At 41.8% G+C, this 27406-nt stretch overlaps 1 protein-coding gene across 2 annotated transcripts in view; it reads left to right on the forward strand.

Moving 5' to 3' along the window:
* Nucleotides 1-24483, forward strand: part of MCTP2 (multiple C2 and transmembrane domain containing 2) — a 240030-nt gene extending 215547 nt beyond the window's left edge. For both annotated transcript variants that reach the window (XM_043554770.1, XM_043554771.1), the window contains 4 exons: nucleotides 6183-6292; nucleotides 14231-14340; nucleotides 20000-20097; nucleotides 22290-24483. In XM_043554770.1, coding sequence (XP_043410705.1) covers nucleotides 6183-6292; nucleotides 14231-14340; nucleotides 20000-20097; nucleotides 22290-22358 — 387 coding nt within the window. In that variant the 3' untranslated portion in view covers nucleotides 22359-24483. The remainder of the gene's footprint in view (nucleotides 1-6182; nucleotides 6293-14230; nucleotides 14341-19999; nucleotides 20098-22289) is intronic.
* The last annotated feature ends 2923 nt before the right edge of the window (nucleotides 24484-27406 follow it).

Consider the following 27406-nt stretch of genomic DNA (forward strand, 5'->3'; position numbering starts at 1 on the left):
AGTGGCCACTGCTGGCTTTATTACGCATTTCCCTCTATAAATCAGAAGCCTCCGCTGTTAGGGGAACATACAAGCACACGCGGTAACCGTTCTGTCTTTCTGAATGAGTCTCTGTTACTCTTCCCAGGCGATTTGGTAGCAGCAGCAGCTGTAATGTTGTGTTTGCTAAACTGTTATCACCGCATTCCGTGGTTCAATCTGAGACGTGTAAATAAAGCCAGCATGACGCGGATAAAACCGCCAGATGATCTTTCGTACGACGCAGGGCAACGTGAGCAGACTTATCTTGGAAGACCACTGCTTTCGAAACTCTAAATCACCCTCGTATTCTTTCAACCAGACCAGAGGTTTCACATTCTGTTCTCTCTTTGCATTCTTGAAGGGAAGGGGCTTCGGTTTAGGACGTACCTGGAGTGCACCACGTGCTTTACATACTTCATGATGTGAATGACACTTAATTCTTCAAACACTCAATCAGGAAAGGATGAGCCTTTCCCTTTTTCCAGACAGCAAAGTCGGGACTCAGGAGGAGTGAGGAGTTCGCCGTGATGGCAAACCGAGTAGATGACAAGACAGAGTCAAACCCAGTTCGTTCTGACCAGAGCCTGTTAGTTTACATAAGGTGCAGGTCTGGGTCGAGCTGGGAAGTCTCATGGTTTGTTTGTTTTTTCTTCCGACTTGACTTTTTACCGGTTGGCACCAACAGCCCCTGGGTACCTGAGCTCTTAAATACAAGAATGGAAAGAAATATTTTCAAAAGGCATTATTTAACATACACTCGCGTGAGTATTGAGCAAAATCGTGCTGGAAAGGAAGAGTAGGTGGAGATACGTAACGGAACAAGGTGTCTCCAAATTATATATTCTACAGTAAGGAAAGAGAACAGGCAGCCATAGACATCATAGAAACAAATGTCAAAGAGAACAAATGCGTGCCGAATGCCTACCTTGCGAAACGTCTGCCAGTCACTTAAGGGGCTTCTTGTGATGGGGACACACTTGCTCTGGAGTGAAGTTCTGGACTGGAATCATTCCTCTGCCACGTGTCCTTTCCTTGCCCAGAAAATTTCCATTTACCGTTTCCCCCCCATCTGCGCAGGCGTTGATCAGAGAGCCCACAGACACCGCGTTAAATCCAGCAACTAACCGGGCATAAACCCATCTATTTTCCTGACGCTTTTCAGGGCCTGCCTCACTAACACCTAGCTTTAAGGGAAGGCTTTTGGATGGCCACTGAAAACACAAGATGCTCTCAGATGGGTCCATCCCTTCTTATCTCAAGCAGTGGAGGAGAAGCATCTGATGCTTCTGCTCGAATCGGCCACCTGGCATAGCAGCCTGTCGCGGCATGGCGATTGCCAAATCTGTTAAGGTGCGTAAAGCCTCCACCCTGCCAGTTCAGAGTGGTGAGTGGGAAAGAGGACAGATTACAGGGTGAGTGTATGTTAAATATATGCAGAATTTAAACAGTTCTGTGGATAAGAGAATAAAAAATAGTCTGAACACATTGTTCATAGTGTTTTGTTTCGCTCATTCCAATGAGTAAATCTGCGCTTAAAGCTTTTGTTTTTAACTGTTGGGTAAAGCCCTTTGAATGAGTGAATAATAAATTCAGAGTACACGTTTAGGAAATAGTCAAGTAATGATCCCCGCTTTGTCGAGATACTTGTTGATGTGCTAACTAAATAGATGTGTGTTTACATTTCTTGTCTATCCTCTGGGGCCATGACCATATCTCTTAAGTTTACAAGTAGGTAAACTTAAGTTACAAACCTGCTAAAGAGGCCTCAACAGTAGTTACTTCAAGAAGACCGTTTCTGGAAACATGCTTTTATTCAGGCAGCTGAAAACTTGTATTTATATACCTCTCTGTGGAGTATGACTTTTCTTTTAGATCAGATGACTGTTCCACATTTATTGATTTTTCCATCCCAAGGTTTCACTGAACACGTATGAAAAATGGCAAGCTGGCTGTTCATATGTTGACTCGGGTAGCACCAACACATAAAAAACCTTGTGCAGCGTCAAATAATGGTGGTCTTTTCTGGATGACATCAAATGACTCAGAATATCAAATAAGTACATTCTAAAATTGTTTTTATTTTTTTATCCAATATATGGAGCCAAAATAAAGCTTTTGCTACTTAGTTTTACCAATGACGAAATCTCTGACATCAGGAACGCCATTGTAAACTTAGTTGAAACACTGAGCATCGGGGCTTATTGAATTTGGTAGCGACAATATGAATGCAAACTTTGATGAAGGGCAGTATCGTGGCCAATAAGATATTCTTACAAAATGAGGGAATCTATGAGACAGAAATGTACTTGGGATCGGCCGCAGTGCCCTGATTTTCCATGATTGTGTACAGACAAGTGATAACGTGCCATCGATTGAATTAGAAGCTGTAGTGTCCACGTTTATCAATATTAATTTTTTTTAATGTTTACTCTTGAGAGAGAGAGAGACAGAGCATGAGCGGGGGGAAGGGCGGAGCTAGAGACAGAGAGACATAGAACCTGAAGCAGGCTCCAGGTTCCAAGCCGTCAGCACAGATCCCCAGGCAGAGCTCGAACTCACAAGCCATGAGATCATGACCTGAGCCGAAGTCAGATGCTTAACCAACTGAGCCACCCAGGCGCCCCTGTAAATATTTTTATATATGCGGTGTTGAGTAGCAACAACAGAGTTTTTCATGACAAGGATATGTCAGATATAAAAAATGTACTTCAGTGTGGCAATGTGCACTCTGTTTTTGCTGTTGATCATCAATCTGATTTTAGGAATCCTTGAACCTTTAAAGAGCTCTTAGTCAACCTTCACATTTTCCAGAGCTATTGAACTCTTGTGCAAAAAGAAATCTCTACAGTTTTTGTTGAATCTGGGTCATAATCAGTTGGCGATTTTTAATCGAAATCTTCAATGATTGAATGGCAAGTCACTTCATCTCTGAAAGCTGCTAGTGAGTGGAAGTGAATTTTTTAAAAAGCTAGCAAAAAAGACACTGCCGTTTTTTTTAATTTTTTTTACAAGAACAAGGAATAGTTGCCAGAAAGTAATCGATGAGGTCAAATGCTTTGTGCTATTCAGTGTTTAAATTCTGAAGTTTTCCTTTGAGATGTCTCAATTTGTGGGAAAAAAAAATCTTTTGATGTTTAATAGAATAAATACGTATCTAACCAAAGAATGGAGGGAAATTGGGAAACCACTTATTTTTCAGTATGCGTTTTGTTAAACATTGAGAAGAATCATGGAGACAATTTACTTGAAGTTTTATCTTGAAAAGATGTTTGACAGAGAATGTTCATACGAACGGATATAAAATATTTGGGCTGAAATATATGCAGATCTCAATACTTAAAAATTAAAATTGATAATGATTTTCTCCATGTAACACATTTTTTGGTGTGAGATTTCAAGGTACCTCAGCGCCTGTAGAGAGAGTATTGTTGTAATTAAAATTATGATCCACAGTAGAGTCAATTAAAGGTGTCAATTTAATGGCTGTTAAGTGCAACTCTGAAGATGATTAAGAACAATTTTACGAAATATATAAAAAGATGGCATTAAAAAGTACATTCTTTTGACAAGTACCCTGACCTGGGACTATAAATAGATATAACCAGGATACCAGTTACATATATGAATGTGTAGCACAAATAATCATTTTTTATGTATCATTTAAAAATGTTCAGATAACATAAATACATTGCTTTTAATATACAAAATACGCTTTTTAAAATATTTGAAGGACTATATTTATAAGAGTAAAATGGAATAGTTATGTGGGTCCATCAATATGATAAAACCAAGTCGACGGTTGATGAGTATTTCAAAGATGATATAATTCTGATTACTTTTAAAAGTATACAGATTTGGTTGATAAATTACTCTCCTTTTAGCTGAGACATGGTGGGACTCTTTAACCTTGTCTTCGAATATTAAATAGGCAAACTAAAACATCGAATTCGTGAAAACGTAAAAGGACATTGTGACAATCATTTGTTATTTGGGTTTACTAACTTCTTTCTTCACAACCGGAATCTCATCATTTAGGTTTTTCGGAGGGAGGGGAGAAACAAAAAACAGTCAACTGAACTTAGGACACTTTTATGAAGTTGAGCTGCATGGAAATTTGAATCCTTTTCCAAGAAATTGTTTTGACCCAAAGCCTATGCTGCTGAAAAGAGGAAGCTACTTTTGCCCTTTGGGTCAGATTCCCTGGTGCTTTCAAATCCTTCTTTGTAAACACGAATACTTGTGTAGCAGACAGAGATGGGTTTTCACCATTGTGCCCGTTAATAGATGTTGTGGATTGCTGAGCATAAATTAGGTTGCTCTGGCAACATATCTAATTTTTAATGCCAGCTGCTTGAAGAATTAGAGAGTAAGGGAAATAAGGAATTTAAAGAGGGGATGAAAAAAGGAAAAATGTCTTGCAAGTTTGATGTACCAAGAGGACACGAGCCCACCTTCTTCTTCTATACAGAATTCTCGGGTTAAGGAGGTCAGCCTGGATGGTAAGAGATTCTTCAAACCATCCCGGCACCACCCCCTTTACCATAGAGGGGCTGACAGTGGTACATTCTCACCTCTACCCTCTGTGTGGTCTGTTTTGGCCACACGTGGCTTCAGAAACCAGGACAGGTGCCAGAAGGGAAGTGCTTTTTGACATTTCTGCCATATTGGTGCTTTCACCCGCCATCTCTAACTGGGTGGTGGGTTCTCTCTTCCCACCCAAATTGTGTCCAGTTTGATGGAAAAGAGAATACAAGAGGAGAGCGAAATATTTTCTTTCACTTCAGAGAAGGTTATTCTTAAAATGGTCTCTTCAATTTAGAAGGTTTTGCTACATAATTTCGCAGAATTCTAACTCCAGTAGAATTCTAGATAGGGAGAAATGAAAAGCTTTGTTAGATTTCTTTGAGGTTTTGCGTTAGATGTAGTGGCTGCAGTGACCCTGATAGGCAAAAGCCAAGAGGAATACGCGCTAAATCCCGGTCACGATAGAGTTCCCAGGAAGCTAGATTCTAATACCAGAAAATAAGAAATTGTGTAAAAATACCGCTGTTTAGAGACTAGTCTTTTCTCCACCATTTGAGTAATTTCCAAATTCTTTTTGTAAGCATTAACTGCCTAACATGGTAAAACGCATTTGAGATTTTCTTTTTTTTTTATTAAAAAAAATTTTTTAACGTTTATTTATTTTTGACAGAGAGAAAGAAAGAGAGAGCATGAGTGCGGGAGGGGCAGAGAAAGAGGGAGACACAGAATCTGAAATGGGCTCCAAGCTCTGAGCTGTCAGCACAAAGCCCGAAGCGGGGCCCGAACTCCCAAACTTCGAGATCATGGCCTGAGCCCAAGTCTGACGCTTAACTGAAGTCTGACCTGAGGCACCCAGGTCTTGAGATTTTTCTAGAAGCAAAGTAAGGATACTATTCTTAGAAGGCTGAATTCTGTTTCATGTGAAGAACGGGAGACTGGGGAAGATGAACTTGTATTTGCATCTAATTCGATAAAGGAAAAGCCAGTCCATCATTGGGCAGCCTCCACAGGGATAACCTGTGTAGGATGCAGTCTCTGGCAGTGACTTTGTCTGCCTCCAGCGGCCTATTGTGTTTCTGAGGCGGTTGCCAAAGGATGACTGAAATGTTCATCGGATTTACAGTGGGTTTAAAACACAACAAAAAATGTAATAGAGTTTGACAAAGAAGCCGCAGGAGTAGGAGACGCATCATCGTCTGGAGTTCTCATATACCATGTTGTCACCTGCTGAAAATGTTTCTGAAGGATTGTGAGGGGACATGGGGAAGGGGAGCCGGCAGGTGAGCTTGTGAAGCCAGACAGGACGTCGGGCTCAGCCAAATGGAAGGAGCTGCGAGTTCTCTGGCAGAAACAGCAGCTTCCACAGAGAAATGAAGCTCTTGGTTCTGTGGAGTTTCCACACAACATGGCCTCATACTGAGGTAGCAACTGAGGCACGCTGTGAATGGTTGTATCTGAATGAGTGGGCCGTAGTTCCTTGGAGTCAATAAATATTTAAGTTGTGAACGGTAGGATTCCTACCTTGGAGTCACTCTGTGGATGAGTACCTTGTTATTGTAACACGGCATAGAGATTTCTGTTGTGGGACAATAAAAATAAAACATGACCAAGTTAAGTCTTGCCTTTATGTTTCCTAGGAATCCGAGAAAAAGGGGTTAATTGAAAGAATCTATATGGTACAGGATATTGTTTCAACTGTTCAAAACATCTTGGAGGAAATAGCTTCTTTTGGAGAAAGAATTAAAAAGTAAGTTCTACGTCTGTGCTGTGTTTGAAATGGAGCTGCCATCCATAAGGACGGTGGGGGTAAGAGGGCGGGGGTGTGGGGGGGAGGGATCAATAAATGCAAAAAACAAAAAACAAAAGGTAACAGTGTTGGGGGCAAGTCCTATTTATGTTTGTTGGTTTGTTCTTTGGGCCTGTCCGCTTTACAGTTGGGCAGTGCCTCAGAACCGGGGTGACGATATGGCCAATTCACACCAATTGCCCTGCCATGATTATCTCCCTCTCAAAATATCTTGGTTTGGGTGATAAATTAAAGATTTTTTTTTTTTATTTAAAAAAAAATTTTTTTTTTAATGTTTATTTATTTTTGAGACAGAGACAGAGCATGAATGGGGGAGGGTCAGAGAGAGAGGGAGACACAGAATCCGAAGCAGGCTCCAGGCTCCGAGCCATCAGCACAGAGCCTGACGCAGGGCTCAAACCCATGGACCATGAGATCGTGACCTGAGCCGAAGTCGGACGCTTAACCGACTGAGCCACCCAGGCGCCCCAAGATTTTTTTTTTAAAGAAGAGTATCCTCGGGCGCCTGGGTGGCGCAGTCGGTTAAGCGTCCAACTTCAGCCAGGTCACGATCTCGCGGTCCGTGAGTTCGAGCCCCGCGTCAGGCTCTGGGCTGATGGCTCAGAGCCTGGAGCCTGTTTCCGATTCTGTGTCTCCCTCTCTCTCTGCCCCTTCCCCGTTCATGCTCTGTCTCTCTCTGTCCCAAAAATAAATAAACGTTGAAAAAAAATTTTTTTTTAAAAAGAAGAGTATCCTAATCAGAAATTAAAAAGGAAGGAAATATGCTCTAAAGTTACCTTTTTCAACGAAAACATAGACCACAGTGAATGCCTCGAGTCATGTTTTTCTCAACGTATCAAAGGGTGGTACATAGCTAACAGACTTTCTTTATAAGGGGCAATGAGTAAATATTTTCATCTTGGTGGACCGTAACTACGCAATTCTGCTAAGTATGAAATCAGGCATCATTGATGCCTAAATGAATGGGTATGAAATGTGTTCTAACAAAACTTTATTTACAAACGCAGGTGGCAGGCCAGAGTTGACTGATATCCAACCCTTAGCTGTCACTTCCTACCTCAGGGCACAAGGACTAAATATCTAATAGAGTCTCAGTTGAGAAAGACTCCTTCTGTGATTCTTGTTTGCTTTGTTTTAAGCATCATGAACTCTGTATAACCGGGTCTTCATTTGGGACCAATGAACAGAGCAATTTTTAATTTTCTTGGCTTTTAGACTGTAAACTTATTTCCTCTTTCAAATCCAGAATTATGTCAACTGTGTTGTTCTTTCTGAAGATGAACACTTTTTTCTTATTTTGTTGGCCATTCTCGTTTCTGTAAGCAATGAAGATAATACTTTAGAAATTTCATGGGTAAAGAAGAGATTAAAATTAGTGCTGAAAGCCAAGGGAAAGTTTTATATACCAAGATGCAAGGAAATCAGTAAGTTATAATTAGCAGCGGGAAATATAAATAGTTAATATGGAACGCTCTACGGATACTGAACTTTCTCAGTTCCTTGTCCAATTCAGTCGGTCTTGTGTGGCCATTTACTATTGGCACAGTAAGACGTGTTCGTTTTGTTTATAAATAGGTTATAAATCATCTTTAAACAAGTTTGGTAAGTTTTACTGAATTTACCTGTTGCTATTCCCATTATCAATGTCTTAGAAGAAAAATTAAAGAGCAGGAAGATTTTTGCGTATATATGTCGGTGCCTACCTGCTTTTTTCCTCTTGATTTTATATAAATTGACAAAAGGTTTCTTAAATTACCCTCAAAGTTGTTTAACAGAAACGTGACAATAGAAAATAGTCAAATGAGGAGGAGGGCATAGTAGTTCTCCCTTCATTCACGTGTTAACTCTCGGTTCTAAGTTTCAGGCACTGACCTGGTCTAAGAATGAGAAATATTCCATAAAACCATGATAATAGCAACATCAGCTCACGTCATGTGCTGGCCAGACGCTGTTGTAAACTCTTCACACATACTAATTTATTTAAGAAGTTACTGAGAGGAATCAGATTACAGGATTCCAGAAAGCCTATGGATTAAGGATTGTTAATCTACCCATTTTACAGATGAGGAAATGGAATCAGTGAGTGATTAACTCTGTAGCCCAAGGTCACAGAACTAGTAAGTGAAGAAGCTTAAATTAAAAAAAAAAAAATTTTTTTTTTGATATTTATTTACTTTGGGAGTGGGGGGCGGGGGCGGCGAGCAGGGGAGGGGCAGAAAGAGAGGGAGATACAGAATCCGAAGCAGGCTCCAGGCTCTGAGCTGTCGGCACAGGGCCCGACCGAGGGCTCGAACTCACGAACCGTGAGATCATGACCTGAGCTGAAGTCGGACGCTCAACTGACTGAGCCACCCAGGTGCCCTGAAGAAGCTTAGATGTTAACCCGCCCGCCTCACTACTACCCTAGAATGTCATTTTCCTCTAAGGAGCTATTTCCCAGTGAGGGAGAATAGTAATAAGACAATTAGAATTCAGTTGCACTGATGTGACGTAGCGGTAAGGCAGGCTGTTAGGAGAGATCTGACCAGCCCAGAAAGGGATGTAGGAGAGAGAAAGACCGACAGAGGGTAGTTCTGAAGAAACAATACCTTATCAGCATGTCTGATAATGGAAAGAGACAGTTGAGGAAAGAGTGGAAGAATCAAGAAGTCAGTAAGTGGGAGACTTTGTGCGAAGGTTCAAAGCCCGAGACTATACTAGATACAGGGAGTGTGTGGGGGCTTAGTATGTCTGTGTGACAGCAGATGGTGATGGCGGTGCATGGAGGTGAGGCAGATCGTACAGGGCCTTGAGTGGGTGGAAAAAAAAATTGAGTGAGGAACATTCTGGAAGCAAGGAGGATAAGAGGATGTGGAGTGGGGGCAAGACCGAGGAAGGAAGACCGTGTCGTTTGGTAAAATTGTCTCCATGCTCAAAGGTCTCTAACAGACAAATGTGGCTGTTGTGCAGCTGATAATGGTCAAGGAAGTGTGTCTGACGAGAGAAGAAGGCAGGGCGATTTAGACAGGCCCCCATCTCTGCAGTGCGTCTGAGGGGCAGCTGTGCCCAGCACAGCTGTGGCGGCCATGTCTGAGATGTATTTTCAGCCATGAACAGAGTACTGTTCTGCCCAGCTGCAGCACAGGAAGGAAGGCTCATGAGGCTCTACTCCTATTAATTCTTTGGCCATTCATTACTACTGTGACCTTAAAGGTCCTACTGGGCATTCAAGTGGGACGGCATGTGTAACTCTGCTGGAATATTCCATTGTAATTCAGTGTTTAAGGACCAAGAAAACTTTTACCCAACTTCTGGCAACTAGTAAATAAATAAGCTTACATAAAACTCTTAGAGCAAGGCTTCCCCATTCCTGACTGGGAAGACCCCATTCATATTTTCTTTTTCTAACTCTTCTCTACTTTCTCTAATTATCTTCCCTAATATTGTACTGGTTTCCAACGTTAGCATGTAACAGGCTAACACAGTCACTGAACATGTAGCATCTAGACAGCAGGCTGGATGGGTCAGAAGAGTGCTGTATTTTATTTGTCCTGTCATGATGGAGTGTTGGCTTTAACACTTGTATCTTCGCACGGGCAGGGAAATCTCCACAGAGGAGACGATGAGAAACACGTAGGACAGGGAAGCCATCCCTGCAAATGGTCCAGAGTCAGGTTTGGAAGGCACATCCGTAGGAAGTAGAACTTCTGTTAGAAAATGGCGTCGAGAAATACTAAGCAGTGAAGATGAGGAAGGAGGTTAAGGGCAGCTTGAATCAAAGCGAGGGCATGGGGAGTGATAGTCTGATTCAGCCGGTGTTTACTCTGAGAGTGATGTGCTGAAAGGAACAAAGAATGAAGTCAGAAAGACCAAGGAGAGGGCCAGAGGCTAGGTGTGAGGAAAAAGTTCACAAGGGAGGATGAAAACCATGCCTCGTGAATGAAAGCGTCGTGTGGGGTACATTACAAAAGAGTAATCTATAGAATTATATGACCAGTCGATCGTGTTTCCATGCATAGTCAAGTCAGAAGAATTCATTTGTCCTAGCCTGGGAAATGAGAGAAATAATGGTGCCATGGGCATAAAGGTCAACTATTGGGACACCCAACTGGGGGAAGAAGTACAGGATGGGGCTGGACCCCCCCTTACCAGATGTAGTCAGTCATTTTTGTTTAGTGCTTTGGAACTGGGGAAATGATATTCTTAAGACATATTAGTAAGCCTGAATGATCGAATGAACGAAGAAGAGTCACTGATTTTTTTTTTTTTTTTTTTTCCCACTAACTGAAGGGTGTGGCTCATTTGTCTCATGACTGCCCGAGTCAGGGATTGCTTTCTTAGGAATTTAGGGAGCTCTCAAGTCAGGAAAACTAGAGAAGTCTGTGAAAATGTTTCACCCAGTGTTTGATTTTGAGATGGAAAGCTTAGATTTATCAGGGTTTATCCACCTTGGGTGTTCTTGGAAACTAGCATAAGATATTCCATGATAACAAAGGGAAGGTCTAGTAAGTTCTTGAGTGTTAGAGGTATTACAGTATAATGTCTTTGAATTAAGTCCTCAGTAGGAACAGGAGTATTGAATCAATTAAATGAGGAAAATACACCTTTTTACGTGTTCTAAAGTGCCTACTGTAGAGGGCAGTGAGAGGGCTCTTGAGCTGACTTTCTGAATTCAGATCCCAATTCTGCCACTTGTGTGGAAGGTACGTGATCTGGGGCCAATTATTTAACTTTTATGACTCAGTCCTCATTTATAGAATGGGAGTAGTAATTATTCCTGCTTCATAACATTTTTTTGTAAGAATTAAAGGAATTAGTACATGAAAAGAGCTCAGACCAGTAGACAGATGCATTACTAGCTTAAAAACATGGACTGTTATGAATATTATTTTTGAAAAACTGCCTTGACTTTCTTTTTCTGTGTCTTAAATTTAAAAAAAAAAATGTAAACAGTGAATGTCCCCTTCTTTTTTGAAAACGTTAAAATGCTCTCCGCTAACATTGTGAGTTGCTCAGGGGAAGACGCAAGAGTTAACTGACTTTGCTGTTGGGAGAGCAAATCTGACAGTGTGTTTGTGACAGTGTCTGATACACGTCTTCATTTTTAACACCCAGTGCTGATACACATGACACACGACTTGTTTGTACACACACAGACAACTATTGAGATTTTGATAAGGATTGCATTAATTGGGAAGTAATTGACATCTTGATAAACTTTTAAGTTTTCTAATGTACTCTTCTGTCTATTCAGGCCATCTTGAATTTCTTCCAGTATTACTTTAGAGTTGTAGGTATAGAAGTGTGACGCATTTTTGTGAGATATATTCCTAAGTCCTTGATTTGTTTCATGGTATTTTAAATGGTATCTTTTTTTTTCAGATTGCATTTTTACTTATTTGCTCCTGGGATATAGAAGTGAAATGAATTTCCCCACACTGACTTTGTATTTCTAAATTTTGGTAAATCTACTTTATGGTAGAACAGAATTGGCATGGCTGAACACTCTTCTCCTATGTGATATCAGAGAAAAAAATCTTTCAACATTTCATTCTAAGGATGATGTTTGCTATAGGGTTTTGTAAAGATGTTGTATCAAATTGGGGAAGTTCCTTTTATTCTTAATTTACTAGGAGTTTTTATCGTGAATGTGAGTTGAGTTTTATCAAACTTTTCTTCCGCATTCACTAACATGATGTTTGTTTGTTTGTTTTTTCTCCTTTATTTTTGTTAATGTGGTCTCTTATTGTGATTGGCTTTCAAATGTTAAGCCAGTGTTCCACTGTATGGAATAAACCCACCTTCATCATGCTATATAATCTCTCCTTTTGTATTTTGCTGTATTTTATTTACTATTACTTTGCATAGGATTATTGCAGCTGTCATCACTAACGAGATTTGATCTCTCATTTTCTGTTCTTGAAAATTCCTTATGGGGTGAAGATTATTCTAGACTCCTACAACAGGTGAAAGCGTTCTCTCTATCATCATCTGGAAGAGTTTGCATACGCCTGGTGTCATTGCTTCCTTTAAGATTTGCTAGAATTTGCTGGGGAAGCATCTGGGCCTGGAGTTTTCTTTTAGGACAGGTTTTCACTGAATATTCGATTTTGGTAAAATAGATGTGTTTGGCCATTCTGTTTCTTCTCACGTCTGTTTTTATAAGTGGTCATTTTCTGGGTTTTCCCCATTTTGTTTAAATTTTCTACTTTTTGGAATAAATTTGTTAATAAAATCCTCTTATTGGATAAAATCCTATCTTGAATGTCAGTAGGCTCTGTAGCTTTGTCCACTTTTTTATGCTTGATATTAATTGCGTTTAACCTTCTTTCTTGGTGGGGTTTATCAATTAAGTTAGTCTTTAGAAAGAGCTATCACTGGCCTTTGTTAATCCTACCTGTTAACCTGCTTTCTTTTTCATTAATTAGTAGTACCCTTATTTTTATTCCTTTCTTCCTTTTATTTTCCTTGGGATGAATTCAGTATTTTTTTTCTAACTCTTTTCCCATCTTTCTAATCTTCCTAACATTTAAAGAGCATTTAAAGTTCTACAATTGTCTCTAAGCACAGCTTTAGCTCCAGGCCAGACATTTTGGTGTTGATATTTTCATTATCATTCAAATTTAATAAAAACTTTTTTTTTCTCCCTGTTTTTATTTCTTCTTTGGCCAAGAAGCATATTGCTTAATTTCCAAGTATTTGAAGATTTCCTGGTTATCTTTTTGTTCCTGGTTTCTAGCTTAATTGCTTTATGGTCAGAAAATATTCATTGAGAAAATGGCCTACTTTTGTAAATTTTCCATGTGTGCTTGAAAAGGTTATCTAGGATATTGTTCTGGATATATATTCATTGATTAAATTTGTTGATTGCATTCAATATATATATATTTTAATGTTTTTATTTATTTTTGAGACAGAGAGAGACGGAGCATGAGCAGGGGAGGGGCAGAGAGAGAGGGAGACACAGAATCTGAAGCAAGCAAGCTCCAAGCTCTGAGCTGTCAGCACAGAGCCCGACGCGGGGCTTGAACTCACAGAGTGTGAGATCATGACCTGAGCCGAAGTCAGGATGCTTCAGCTTCACCGACTGAGTCACCCAGGCGCCCCACATTCAATCTTTAATATTCTGACTTTCATTTTCGGTTGGGCTTCTTGTATCAATTACTTAGAGATGTATGTCAAAAATTTCCACTGTGGATTTGTCTATTTCTCCTTGTAGCTTGGTCAGTTTTTGCTTTCTGTGTTCCAAAGCTATGTTAATTGGGTTGTACGTATTAAAATTGCTATCGTTTCCTGGTGAATTAGATCATTAATCAGTTGGAAGTGATGTATTTATCTCTAAACAATAAATGAAATTTTGCCTTAGTATCTTATATTAATATGGCCACACCACCTCCCACTTACTGGTTTCTTCATAATATATCCTTTCCTATTATTTTCTGTTTATATTTTAGGTATCTTTCTTCTTTCTGACCATCGCTAGCTTTTCATTATAGCTTGTAGTCCCTTCGGTTTTTGTTTTTTTTTTTTAGTCCCTTCAAATTTAATGTGGTTACTGATATGTTTAGATTCAAATCTGTGGTTTTTAGGGGCGCCTGGGTGACTCAGTTGGTTAAGCATCCAACTTCGGCTCAGGTCATGATCTTACCGTTCGTGGGTTGAGCCCTGCGTGGGGCTCTGTTCTAACAGGTCAGAGCCTGGAGCCTGCTGTGGATTCTGTGTCTCCCTCTCTCTCTCTCTCTCTCTCTCTCTCTCTGCCCCTCCCCCACTCGTGTTCTGTCCCTCCCTGTGTCTTAAAAAATAAAATAAGACCTTAAAAAAATAAACAATGGCACGATGAACGTAGCACAGCTGTGCCCGAGCATGCGAGAAAATGACATCTTTGTGGTTTGTCTACAGCACGTTTAACTGGACGGTCCCATTCCTTTCCTTCCTGGCCTGCCTGATCCTGGCAGTGGCCACCGTCACTTTGTATTTTATTCCACTCCGGTACATCGTTTTAATCTGGGGTAAGTTGGGCATGGTCCTTCTCCTAGCAGTCGATCTCAGGTAAGAATCAGTTACTCATTTGTAAAGTGGGACTATAAACTTTAAGTGTGCTCTTGTTGGCAATTAAACACGAGATTAAGGAAGGCGTTTGGGGAACAAAAAAACTTCCAGGACCTCCCTGAAAAGGCCAATTGCGTGAACAGTCAGCACAGATACGTACAGGCCTCCTGCATAATTGCAATGCAATAAAAATGTGGTGGTGCATGTGATTTCCCTTTGGGCTTTCGCAGTCATAAATACTCTTGAATAATATATTGCCGTGGCCCGGTTAACTTTGAGGAAACAGTTATTCAAACAGTGAGCAACCACCTGCATCTCGCCCTTTACATTATATAGAAGTAGATCTGGCCGCCGCCGGGCTGCTTCTGACACTTCCTCTCTCCTGGAGGAAAAATAACCTAAACCCCATACTTAAATCCAGAAGCAGTAGAGAGGAAGGTGGGTAGCTACTCCCTAACCAGTGCCTGATGGAAGAGGAGGCTATTATTTAGCAGGGTAAACCGGGTGCCTGTATAAAGTTGAGCTGCTCTACAAAAGCAGAAACAAATTCACAAACTCGAAATAAATGTCACGGCTTGATTTACTACGCAAGCTAGCAGCCGGACAAAATACAAGCAGCTTTGTGAATATTTGTGTCTGTTGCTGGGTGGGCTCTGGGTTGATAGAAGGAGGGTGCATTACAGTCGGTTAATTGTCGGAGAAGCAATCAACCCTTTTCCGTAAGAGTCTGCCCGTCGTAGTGTGACTTGGCTCCTATGACTACTGCTGACTTCTCAATCACAGCCACCCCCTTCCAGGGATCCTCAGATGTTAAGATGTTCCGAGAACTTACAAACACAAGTGACTGCATTGAGATGCATTCATCTTTAAGCAAAAGCTGAGGCGCTGCAAATGTCAGATAAAAAGCTACAACCTTTCTAAAACCATTAAATGTAGACCTTTTCAAAGAGAACCCATAGGAGTAGAGTCCTGCCGATGAGGAAAGCCAAGTGTAGACATTCTGAACTGGGAAAAGCCTTCGAAAAAATAGAATAACTCATAAAACTTCAGAGGTGGAATGATTTTCAGGGAGCATAATCCACTGGTTCTCTGTTTCCTCGAGGAAGTGAAAATCCCGTGTGAAGAAAGATCTCTCTTTTATCGCCAAGCCTGAGAAAAGAAAAAGATATTCTCATTTCCCTCCTTAGGGGTCTGTTTTGAGCCTTGATGACCTTCACTCTTGGGGAAAGTCTTCTAGACATGCTTAGTTTTTGTTTATTTGTTTCTGTGTTTTGCAACAGTGCTAGCACATGGGTCTATGGACCCTTCGAAAGAGAGCGTGGAGCTCTTCAGATCCATTGATCAAGAAGGAACATTTTGTGAGAGTATTTCCCAGCATACCTTCTGTACTAAATGTTATCTATTTAGACCGAACAGTCTCACTCTTTCTTAATTGTTTTCCATTAAGAATGAGTTTCCGAATCCACTCAACTGGCCGCCTTTAAAAGGCAGATCTTAAAACTATTGTCTGCCCCTAACCAAAACATGATTCAAAATCACGAGGATTATTTGGCCAATATTCTGTTCATTTTTAAGCTAGTGTGAGTTGAATGCATGGTCAGCTTATCAAACCCCGTTTCTCATGATTTCCTAATCATTCTAGTGCACGCTTGATTTGCTTTTCTGCATCTTGCCCCCCACAAAGAAGACTATGCTATATCTCCTCCTGTGATCGTCAGTTTTTGAATTCCAGTCCCTCTTTCTGTTTATCCAGAATTGCTTTGACGTCTGATCTCATCCTCCAAGATCTTGGCAGCTCTCCAACACCAAAGTTTGGCATCTAATTAATAAGATATTGCTGTTGTTTTAATTTAGCTTATGGATGAAATTATTGAATAGAGTGGACTTTATTATGTTCTCCCGAGCTGACAGTAACCCTGTGAGCTTCGTCTTTTGCGTCTGGTCCTTTAGTTTTGCATTCTAGATGGGGGCTTATAGTTTATTGATGAGTTCACCATATATGATGTAGTCAAAAGCTTTGACAGTCAACACATGATCTGTTGGCTCATTGAATAAAACCTGCCATGCCATCATGGAATATAAGGTGGAATTCTATTTTCTTTTCCAAGACAAATTAGTTATTAGGTAACATGGACCCAGGACATTCTTTTAGACATCTCCTGTATGACCGTATCCTTGGTAGAGACTTCCTCATGTGGAAGATCACTTCATATGTCTTAAATTTCTAGTGTTCCTTTTCACTTTATTAAGGATTGGAAGATTATTTATTATTCTAAGTTATTTATTCATTTCCAGTGAGTCCTAAAAGTGGTAAGATCCTGAGTTTTGGTTTTTTTGTTTTTGTCTTTTTTTGGTCCAATATTTTTAACCCTTTGAGGGTAGGACACTTTTCTTTCCTCTTTAGCCTATAGTTCCTGGTGGAGCTACATAAAGGTAGTAGATCTTTAACAAGTACTTGGCGGATATTTAACGAGTGGAGGAGTCCTGCAAGTTTCATAGCTGGGGTCTACACGAATGGCATTTCTTTTGAGCCCACCACCCACCTCTCTAGTGTGGGAGTGTAGATTTGGAAAATTATGTGAGATGCGGTTTGAGAGGGATAGATGAAATTGCCTTAAGGAAACCAGATGTACTGAAGTTTGATCACTTATTTGATGTATTTCTAGGAGGCAAGGCCTTTCTTAGGGTTAGCTCCCAAGTGGGTTTTCTGTCCCCTTGGAAAGGTGTTTCATATGCCTTCCATTCTATTTACATCATAGATACTGGAAACTCTGCTCTGAGGTACTTCTGTTGTTCCAAGGTGGAGATGAACTCCCCAAGCTAGATTTTGAGCTTCTTGAAAGAAGGACCCATGACTTATTCAACATTATATCTCCATTTGTCGTACCACAATGTCTTTTCGGTGGCAAGCACTTAGCGTTGGATACATGTGCAAGCAAGGACCCTCAGCCCCATCTCACCCACCCCTATTGATGTATCGAGGTCAGGGTACATCCCAAGTCACTCATAAAAGTACCTGAAAAATAGTGTTATAATTCTCTTTTAGGTACTTACTCACCTGTGGCCATATGTGCAAAGCAGTCATCCAATTTTTCCAGCTTTCTTCAAGAGACTTATTTATTTATTTATTTTTTATTTTATTTATTTACTTACTTATTTATTTATTTATTTATTTTTTGCTGGGGATCTCATTACACTCTAATGATCTGTTCAGTTTGTGATCCGGGACCATTAAATGATAGTGTCTTTGCCAAACGTTACCCCTCAGTATTTGGATTCCCACGGTTTCCGTGTGCTACAAAATTAACATTCACAGCAGAGGTGCCCTTTGCCTCTCTGTATTCAGGGGAAAAAAATCGAAAGGCGTGTCTATCATGCTACCGAAAAAGGTACAGCTTCCAAATTTGGCTGTGTGCGATCACATGCCTAACAGTGTAATGATTCTTCTCCTATCCCCGCCCTTTGGTTTGGGACTTGTTGACATCTGGAGTGATGATGGTAGCCCCCTTCATTGTTACAGAATTTCAGAGTGCAGAATCTTCTCGCTTACGTTGTGCAACGTAATTCTGCCATCAACCTACGACACTATATATATAATAGGGCAGATCTTTTTTTGCTCAGATTTTAACGTAAGTAGTCTGAGGCACAGAAAGGTTAAGTGGTTTGCCTGAAACCACACAGCTACCACACGGGGAGGCCAGAGCTGGGGCCAAGATATGGCTGTTCCATAACGCTTGTTCCTTGCTTCATCGTCCCTTAATGATGACCCAGGAGTACCTGATCCCCTGTTGACACTTGGGCTCATGCAGTAAGTAATGACGCCATTTGATGGCTTTACAAAATAAGGTGGGCTTTTGCAGCACGCCATCTGAGCGCCTTGTAATTTTTATCCTAAGTTGTTCAAACAGACAGTCTCAGTGCATTATGGGGCTCCTTCTGCCCTTGGTGCGTTTGAGCTACTGTGCAGGTTTATAATCTTCTCAGTGACTAAGAATGCAGTGTTTTGATCGGCTGCGATATTATCCCTGCCTTGCTGCTCATTGTAAAGGCTCCAGATGCGCACACTATATATAATTAACAATAGAAGATATATCTTTTCTCAATACGTCTTTGTCTCCCTTCATCATTTCGCCTTGTCTGTTTTCTCTTGCCAAAAAAGCCCATGCTACAATTAAGTGTCTTTAGAATAACACAGCGAGAGTATTTCAGTTTAAAGGAACTCGGGGCAATTTCAGCTAGAAACACGAAGCTTGCCGTGGGGGGAGAGGGAAGAAAGGCCTAGTGCAGTTTGGACTTGAGAGAAAAAGGGTCGTCCGCAAGAAGCCCTCCCCAGCCCTACGGCCAAGCCACCAGTTACTCATGAACAGTGGCTGGCTCCCATTTGCAAAGCAGATGTAAATCCGACCCTCTAAGGAAATGACGGAGGTTGGCATTGTGTCAGCTATCATGTCACTCGGGAAGCTCAGTTGTTAGAGGAAAGCAAAATGCTATTTAATGAAGAGAAACATCAAAGCTTTTGTGTGTCGGGGTCCGCTTTGGGGTAAAAGGGCTCATCGAAGGTGAGAATTCTTTCAGCATCATTGGGATGGCCAGGTAATAAACAAACACTGATCTTTGCTAATAAACAAACACACCGTGGCAAGGCTTCGGAAGCCCACCACCCGGTCTCTGGGCTTTTGAAAACTCAGCATGGAAAAGAGTTGACCTTTGGTGAAAAGACAGTGGCTGATGCGCTCTTAGCAGCAGCTCCGAGGAGCAGAGTAGGAAACAGAGGTGGCCGACAGGTACATCCCTCTGGAGAGAAAACCGCAGGCGGAACGTCCCCCCGGACATGCCCACGCACCCAAGGTGCACCCTTCAAAGACACCTTCCACGTTGAACCTCCTCTAATTACTACGGTCCCCGTCCTGAATTAGCAGGGACTCCATGGACGAGACAAACCCACGCACCGCCTTGCGGTCCGTAAATTCAGTTAGCAACCAGAGCAGGCTAATTTCCAGTGATAGCTTTTCACGGTTTCCTGTAGCATCGAAGTTACAGTCAACATGTCAGGTTCTGTTCTGCCGGGAGAGGAGAGAAACCGGTGCAAATGAGTTGGGGTAGGGGAGAGAGATTTCTGCAGTTTCTTTTTAACAACAAAAAAGGCAACGCCCGCCCCTCCACCTCCCACTGCTACGTGTGGTCCAGAGCCCCCAAGCAGAGACTTGTTTGGGCTAATGAAGGCCTTTTCCCATCTGGGACATTGGTTTTCTTAGCAGAGGAGGCTGTTAATCAGCCTAGTCCAAAAAAGCCGATGAGCTACTCTGTTTTCATGTGTGTTTCTGCCGCCCTGCTGCTGGGATTGTAATGGGATTTTCACAGTCCAAGAACGCAGAGCTCCTGTCCGACAGAACCCCCACCCCCCACCCCCGCCCCACCCTGCCTTCGTTCAAGACCAGGCATTTGTGAGTGATTTCACATGACAGCAACGTGTGCGTGACATGAGGTCTAGTAATTGTTTTACACTAATTTTGACTTGTGAATGCCCCTCTCCCCCAGTCAGGAGAGTTTTTAAAGAGACAGACAGACAGATGGATACACAGACAGACAAAGAGATCTCCTGGTGTTTCTATTTTTCAGGCATAAATAAATTTACTAAGAGGCTTCGAAATCCCTATGCCATCGACAATAATGAGCTGTTAGACTTCCTCTCCAGGGTACCGTCTGATGTTCAAAAGGTACGTAATGAACGGCCGCCACCAGCAGGGACCCCAACCCTGAAGTCTGGCCAGCCCCAGAGTCAGAGGAGCGCAGGGCTGTGCTTGGGTAATTGAGATAACGAATCAGAAAATCCTTAAAGCGGCCTGGCTTGCAGGGAGGTGGCAAGGAAACCTTTGTCCCGAGCCTGAGACGATTACGGAAAATTACCCGGAAAAAGAGCTACTTAAGAATGATCTGGAACCCCTACTGTGTGGGTATAGTGTGATGGTGTTCGTCCGTTTTATGATCGCTTGCCTCCCCCAGGAGGATAAGATGAGCTCAGTGAATGGGAGATCCCAAGCTGGGGGGATTCTTATTTTCCCCCTCTGCCGCGTGGCAGGCATTTTAGGGGAAGTAGTGGACAGGAGGATTATTATTATTTGTTTGAATTCTTCCTTGCCCTTATCACCTCCTAGGCTTCCCTTCTATCTTTTCCCCTCTGAAGACTGAGGGATGCTGAGGGCAAAGCCCCCACGCACTCTCACACATAAAGGCAGAGATAGCGTGACATAATTGGAGATCGATCGGAAGTATTATTCACAGGTACTTCGTCCAGCGGCATCTGGTTTCTGTGGCTGCGTTGAGATTAAACGAGGCAACAATACCAGAAAGTCTCATAGAATAGCTGATCCAGGCCCCTGCAGATCAGGCTGCCATAAATCCAGAGGAAGGAGGGTAGGCAATGATTTCTCTAAAGGAGCATCGAGATCACAGAATAGGTAGATGGGGAGACCGTGGTGGGACGTACCAACGCGATGATCAAAGCCACAGCCCTTTATGATCTGAGAGCATCCAAATCAAGTTTCGATTTTCGTCTCTGGGCCACGGTCACATCGCTGGTTCCCAGGTAGCTTTGTGCGGATTACAGTGACTTGGAGGTGAAAAGCCCTAGCATTTCTTTCCCCTTCATTCTGAGGTCTAGAGATTAAAACAGACTCCGTGATGCTATTTCTTTCACCTCCATTTTATAATATAATTAACTAATAACTGCGCTCTATGAATATGAAGTTACTCGTTAACATTTGCATTAGATGATCATAAAACAGTAACCCGGCCCTGTTTGTTTTGCATTGAAGATTGGAGGGTATGTCGCCCCTGCTCCCCTGGGGGACCCTCACAAAACACTCTAAGGAAAGGGTGCTTTTTTCATGTATCTGCTCTCGGCAAAGTGTAGCTCAACATATGTGATGGGACACGATGTCCTTGGGGAGTTTGGCACAAATGCTAAAAAACAGTGAGCACATGTGGTCTGTAATACAATACTTCAAATAAAGCCATTCTGCCGTCAGCCAATCAAAACCCACACACCAAAGCAATGTGATCGCAATGTGCAGTCACTTCAGTCGTAACATGAGGTTGTCCCTGCCTCCTTGAAGAAAGGAAATCACCATCAAGCACGCCCCACCGCAAGGATTGTCTCTACACGGTCGACACGGGGGCCCCTCAGAGCGGCCATCCAGTTGGGAGGTGACGTGATTACAGAGGGACACAACAAAAGAGCGTTCGAGGAGGATCTACAATATGCTAGTGAGATCCTCCCATGTGTCACCAAGAGTGCTTTCTAAAAACACAATAGACAGTTTGCCACTGGGGACACCCTGAGCACTCGTGTTTATCACACATGGTTTAGCCATTACATCGCGAAGGAAATTCATTTTTAAGAGAAATGTATTTAACTTTGTGGCCAGTATCAATTTCAACATTTTTTTTTGGGGGGGGGGGCTTCTCTCTGGCCAAATAAAAGTATATAATTTGCAGAGACATTTTTTTTTTGCCTCCAAGATTGTAGATAGTTTGAAATGACTCTTTCTTAGTAAGTCGCTGCATCGGCTACTAAGGGAAACACTCGCAAGAGGCAGTTACTAAGTGTACTTGTGGCTGAAAACGGGCACGCGCAAAACTGGAATTATCTGGCCGCGCCGAGAGCAGGTAGAAACCCAGGCATCTCATTAGAAAAATCTGCTTTTAATATTTTGGTTTCAAGAAATGATGCATGACTTCTCAAATCCTTCCTGCAATTAATCCCTTCATGTTCCTGTGTTTAGAAAATGATTCATTACCTTTGAACCTTCCTTCCTTTGCCTCGGTTTGTCCTTGGGGAGCCATTAACACGCACTGTGGCGAGCTAGGGTTACCTAACCGCCGGCGTCCCGTCTGTTTGTTTTCACAGGTGCAGTACGCCGAACTGAGACCCTGCAGCAGCCACAGCCCCCTTCGGAAGAAGCGCAGTGCCGTCTAGGACACGCGCCAACTCTGGCCACCGGCACCTGATTCCCTGTGGGGTCGATGAGACCCGTGATGTCTCTGTTCCACCGGTGGTCCCCACGGTGTCTTTCCAAAACACGTGCTGTGTGGAGCCCTCCCCCTCTTCTCCCCGCTTCTCCACGGGCACCGATTGCACACGTGTGCGCACGTCCACGCACACGGGTGTGCCGGTTGCGTAGCAGGTCGGCCCCTCGCAAGGAAACAAGCCAGAGACCGTGAAAGACTGAGGTCCCTTCTCCCGTAGAAGGTAACGTAAGGCTGTCAGGGGTCTCAACAGCCTCCTTGAAAACAGCCGGGAGTCCACCTGGATTCAAGAGGGACTTTGAACTTGTTATGGTACCTCCACCAGATTCTCCTGAAGATCCGGTCATGTCCACTCCCGTCTGCACACTGCTTTCAGATTGTTGTTCACGCGAGGCAGTCGGTTTCTCCGAGTTAGCAAATCCCTGGTAGCCATCGTCTCCCCACATAATGTATATCATGCATAGATTTTTAAATAATGACCCAGATCAGCTCAAGTCTTTGGGAGTCTTTCAGCCGTGATTACTGAAGACCCGTATGGAAAATTGTGGTCAACACCTCGGCGCTGGATGCCAGCCTCTTTCACCGTCCATTGCTGGCGATGGAAGGCCCCGGAAAGTCCAAAGGGACCACTCGTCCAAAAAGCGAAGGTTTCAGTGAGAGTATTTGGTTGCCTTAAAAACGCCATTTCTTCTGACTTGACTTTGCTTTATTTCCAAAATAAAATGTCACTATTATAGCTGCAGGACGTGGGGGATGAATGAATGAATTCTGAAAGTATTTAGAAAGAAAGGTAAAGGCTGGGGAGCAAGGGACTAATGAATGAAGGTGGACCGCTCACCTGATTGTCCTAATCCCTTCATTCGCCCGCATTTGGGGGCAGAAAGTAAAAATAAGGCAGCAGTCCAAAATGATCTTTCGTTCCTGAGCAAAATAATCTGCATGTAATACATCTATATCTCAGAACCGCGTTCCTAGAAAAGCATCATCCCCAAATCCTGAATAGTATCTGATGCCTACAGCCCCCATTTCATAGTATCCCCCCAGATAAAAACCCCAATTTTGTGCATATATAAAATGTATGCCAATATCTTTATGTTCAAATGATATTTAAGTTGTAAAGACCGTATTTTGTTGACACATACTTTATGCAGTTTTATATATATATATATATTATATATATATATATGTATTGTAAAGAAAAGTCGAGGTAAAAAAAACCAGATTTAATAGTGAGTTTTGCTATTTTTTTTTTTCCTCTCTGGGTTGTAATTTAATAATCTTCAAACAAAATGTTTATGAAAAATGCCAAAGATTCTAAACCTTATCATCCCGTGTCTGTTTTTCTTCATATTATATCTTCCTGGGTTTCTTTCTGGCTGAGCCAGATTTCTGCATGATTTGACTTGCTTCAAGTTAATGAAGCTGGCTGGAAAAGAGCCTTGCAGAAATTATAAAAGCTCCAGTAAATCTCTTAGTTGTACATACAATAGATATCCAAGAACCTCTTTTGTGAAACCAGTTACTCAATCTTCTGTGTAAACAATGCCTCATTGTCTCACTCCCGACTATCATGTAGTTTATCATAGTCTGTCATTTTGTAACGACCTAAGTCAGACATTTTTAAACAGACATGTGAGATCCGATCAGTCATTGGAATGAAAACTTTCAGCAAGCAAAATAACCCCTTATTTATTTTTAAAAGTAGCACTGATACTTTATTGTTGTTCTTCGGCTATACAATTTCAAAATGAAATAATTTGTCCAACAAGGAGCCATCATTAGCGACTCTTACTCCCTCTGTCACCCAACAGGAATTTGGAGCGTTAAGTTTAGGATGCAGACAGCAGCTGGGATTCGGGACCGAATCAACCTTTAATAAACTATCAATGGAAAACAAGTGTTAATGGATTAAGGAGGCTTTGAAGGTTAAAAATGTTAGTTGTAAGGGGAATGTGAAGACTGGTACAAGTAATCAAACTCGGATGAAAGATTCCAGAATGCTTTATATAAAATTTATGGATTGTGGATTCACAGTACGATCATTAAAGATAATTTAGTAGGAATGTTGAAGTTTAGCCAAGCTCTCCTGGTTCTCTTCTCAGACCTCATGCTCCCGTTTCCAGCCCTGCCTGGATATCTTAAAGGCGTCTATCCCTCGGTGGGTCAGAAACTCCATTATTGCTCCCTTGATGTGTTCAGGACTCCTAATGTCATAGTCTCCCTCTCGTTTCCTTATTTCCCTTACTGGCACTGGCATCTTCTGGGCTGGGAGACCCTGGGCATCCCATTTGTTGTTACTTATGTTATTTCCCACACTTCCCAACCCACAAATTTGTAGAGCCAGTGTTGGCTGTCGTGTGATCTTGTCCATTTCTGATCACCACCCCCTAAGCCAAGGCCTCCATAACCTCTCACGAGTCACGGCGATTACATTATGCCAGATTAAACCTCATTCCGACTGTTCTTTTCACCAGGAATACTTTCAGGTTTCTGAAATTCTACCTTCCTTTATGTTTTTTTAAATGCTTGTTGGGGCGCCTGGGTGGCTCAGTTGGTTAAGCGGCCGACTTCGGCTCAGGTCATGATCTCGCGGTCCGTGAGCTCGAGCCCCGCGTCGGGCTCTGTGCTGACAGCTCAGAGCATGGAGCCTGTTTCGGATTCTGTGTCTCCCTCTCTCTGACCCTCCCCGATTCATGCTCTGTCTCTCTCTGTCTCAAAAATAAATAAACGTAATAAAAATAAATAAATAAATGCTTGTTTATTTTGAAAGAGAGCATGAGCGGGGAAGAAGGGGGGGTGCGGGGTAGGTAGAGGATCCCAAGCAGGCTCTATGCTCAGTGAGGAGCCCGACACAAGGCCTGATGTCACAACTGTGAGATTGTGACCTGAATCGTTATCAAGAGTCACCGAGACACCCAGGTGCCTGAATTCTACCCTTCTTTAAAAGTTTCAAAAGTTTCCTGCCCCAAATAGACTTTCTCTAACATCCTTGTCTGAATTACATTCCACCCTTCTTTCTCTCTTGTTCCCTCACATCTTCTATATCTTTCTGGCATTTGCCGTATTCTGCTATAGCTCGTAGTTACCAGAGGCTTTTGACCCCAGCTGTCCTCCACTGATGGAGCACCCTGTCTGGCACCTAATAGACACTCAGGAAATACATGATTAATTGATTGAGTCATAGTCGACTTTTCTTCTCTGCCCTTTTCATGTATACAGAGGGCTGATCTGGGTAGATTAGCATGGTCGATCAGAGGAAGTAATTTCTTGCATTTAGTGCATAGCTTATATTGTGTGATATTATTTATAAGCTCTGGCATGCCCACTATAAACATTTAAATGATGTCTTATATTGGTGAAGTCATTATTACCTATATATCACAGGAAAATATATTTGTGCATGGTAAAAAAAAAACCAAAAAAACCAAAAAAACCCAAAAACTTTCTGATTCTTTTTCTTGTCATTTATCACTTAATGAACATATACTGAATACTGATGACCTACCTGAACAAAACAGACTACATTCCCTTGGTAAAAGCAGACGTGAAACAGATACCTTTCAAAAGGGGCATGATGTTTGTAGATTCAAGTTTGAGAAAGAATATTCTGGCTGCAGTGGGTAGACTAGCAATTATGAATGTTCACGGAAGAGCCAACTTGAAGTCTTGATAAATTGATGGGCCTTCAAATAGTATCAATGGGAAAAAATACAAGTGAAATTCTGAAATTGTGACATGGGTAGGAGAAAAAATGAGCAGAGCTTATCAGTTGCTTGACTACGGGGTGAGGGAAAGAGTAGAACAAAGATGGCGCTCGGTCTGGTCATTGTTGGGTCTGGGAAGGTGGTATGTGCTAAGAGAGAATTATAGGAGCAGCCATGAAAGGAACAGCGTGAACCTGGTTTTAGAAGATGTTGAATTTGAGGTAGCTGATGAGGCTTCAAAAGGGGATCTCAAAGAGGTGCCAATACATATGCTTAAGGGTCAACATTCATAGAAATGATTGAAGTCCCATGCTTTGAGAAAGTGACTCAATACTCAAAAAGTCCTATAAAGATGAGTCCACCTAGACTAAGTAGAAATATTAAACAAGAGAAAAAGCAGTAAGCATACACTGTCATAGAATTCAACTGGTGGAGTGTATTCCAAGAAAACAGGTCTATAGTGCTAACTACCACTGAGATCACATCAGTTGAGGACAGAAGAATGACCTTTAGTTAACAGCATGGCAACTTGTGGAGACCGTGGTGATGAGTCATTTCAGTTGAATGGTAAAAAAAGGAAACCAGATTTGGGCTGAGAAATGAGTAGCCCTAGGAAAATGGCGGCAGCCTGGCGGTAACCCTTGAAAAGTTCCACTAGAAGGAGAGCAGGGAGAGAGCACAGCGACTCATAATGAAAGAAGGGGCATGGAATTATTAAGGGAAAAAAAATTAGATGTCATGAACTCAGTGTATACCTATTCACAACAAAAAAACTCTTCATTAGTACAAGATGGGATGATCTGTATCATTTGAAACTACTCTTGTCAAAACCCACCTCTCTTTTGTGTAGTATTAGTCTAACTTTTATGGTAGTAAAATGGTTAGGAAATCAAAATAGAGTATCTTCTGAAAATGTTACGAGTATCAATGGATAATTGGATCAATGTTGACAGGTTCCACTTAAGGAATGGCATAAAGCACATTGCTTCTTTATGGAGGTCTCTTTGTATAAAGCCTGCTCTTCTGGCATTTTCATGTGGTGATTTACCCGGGGAAAATGGATAGTCAGCATTTTATACCGTTTATTAATTGCCAGGTACTTCCTATATGCTTTAGATGTAATAAATCATGTAATTAACAACAAAAACAGTGTTATGAAATTCCTTTAAAAACTTATGGAAAGAATAATCTCATGCACACTCTCCCAGAAAATAGTAAAAAATAAATAAATAAATAAAAAAATAACACTTTTCTACATATTTTATGAAGCCAATATAATCCTCACTCCAATATC

The sequence above is a fragment of the Prionailurus bengalensis genome, chromosome B3, assembly GCF_016509475.1.
Source record: "Prionailurus bengalensis isolate Pbe53 chromosome B3, Fcat_Pben_1.1_paternal_pri, whole genome shotgun sequence".
NCBI classification, from domain to species: domain Eukaryota; kingdom Metazoa; phylum Chordata; class Mammalia; order Carnivora; family Felidae; genus Prionailurus; species Prionailurus bengalensis.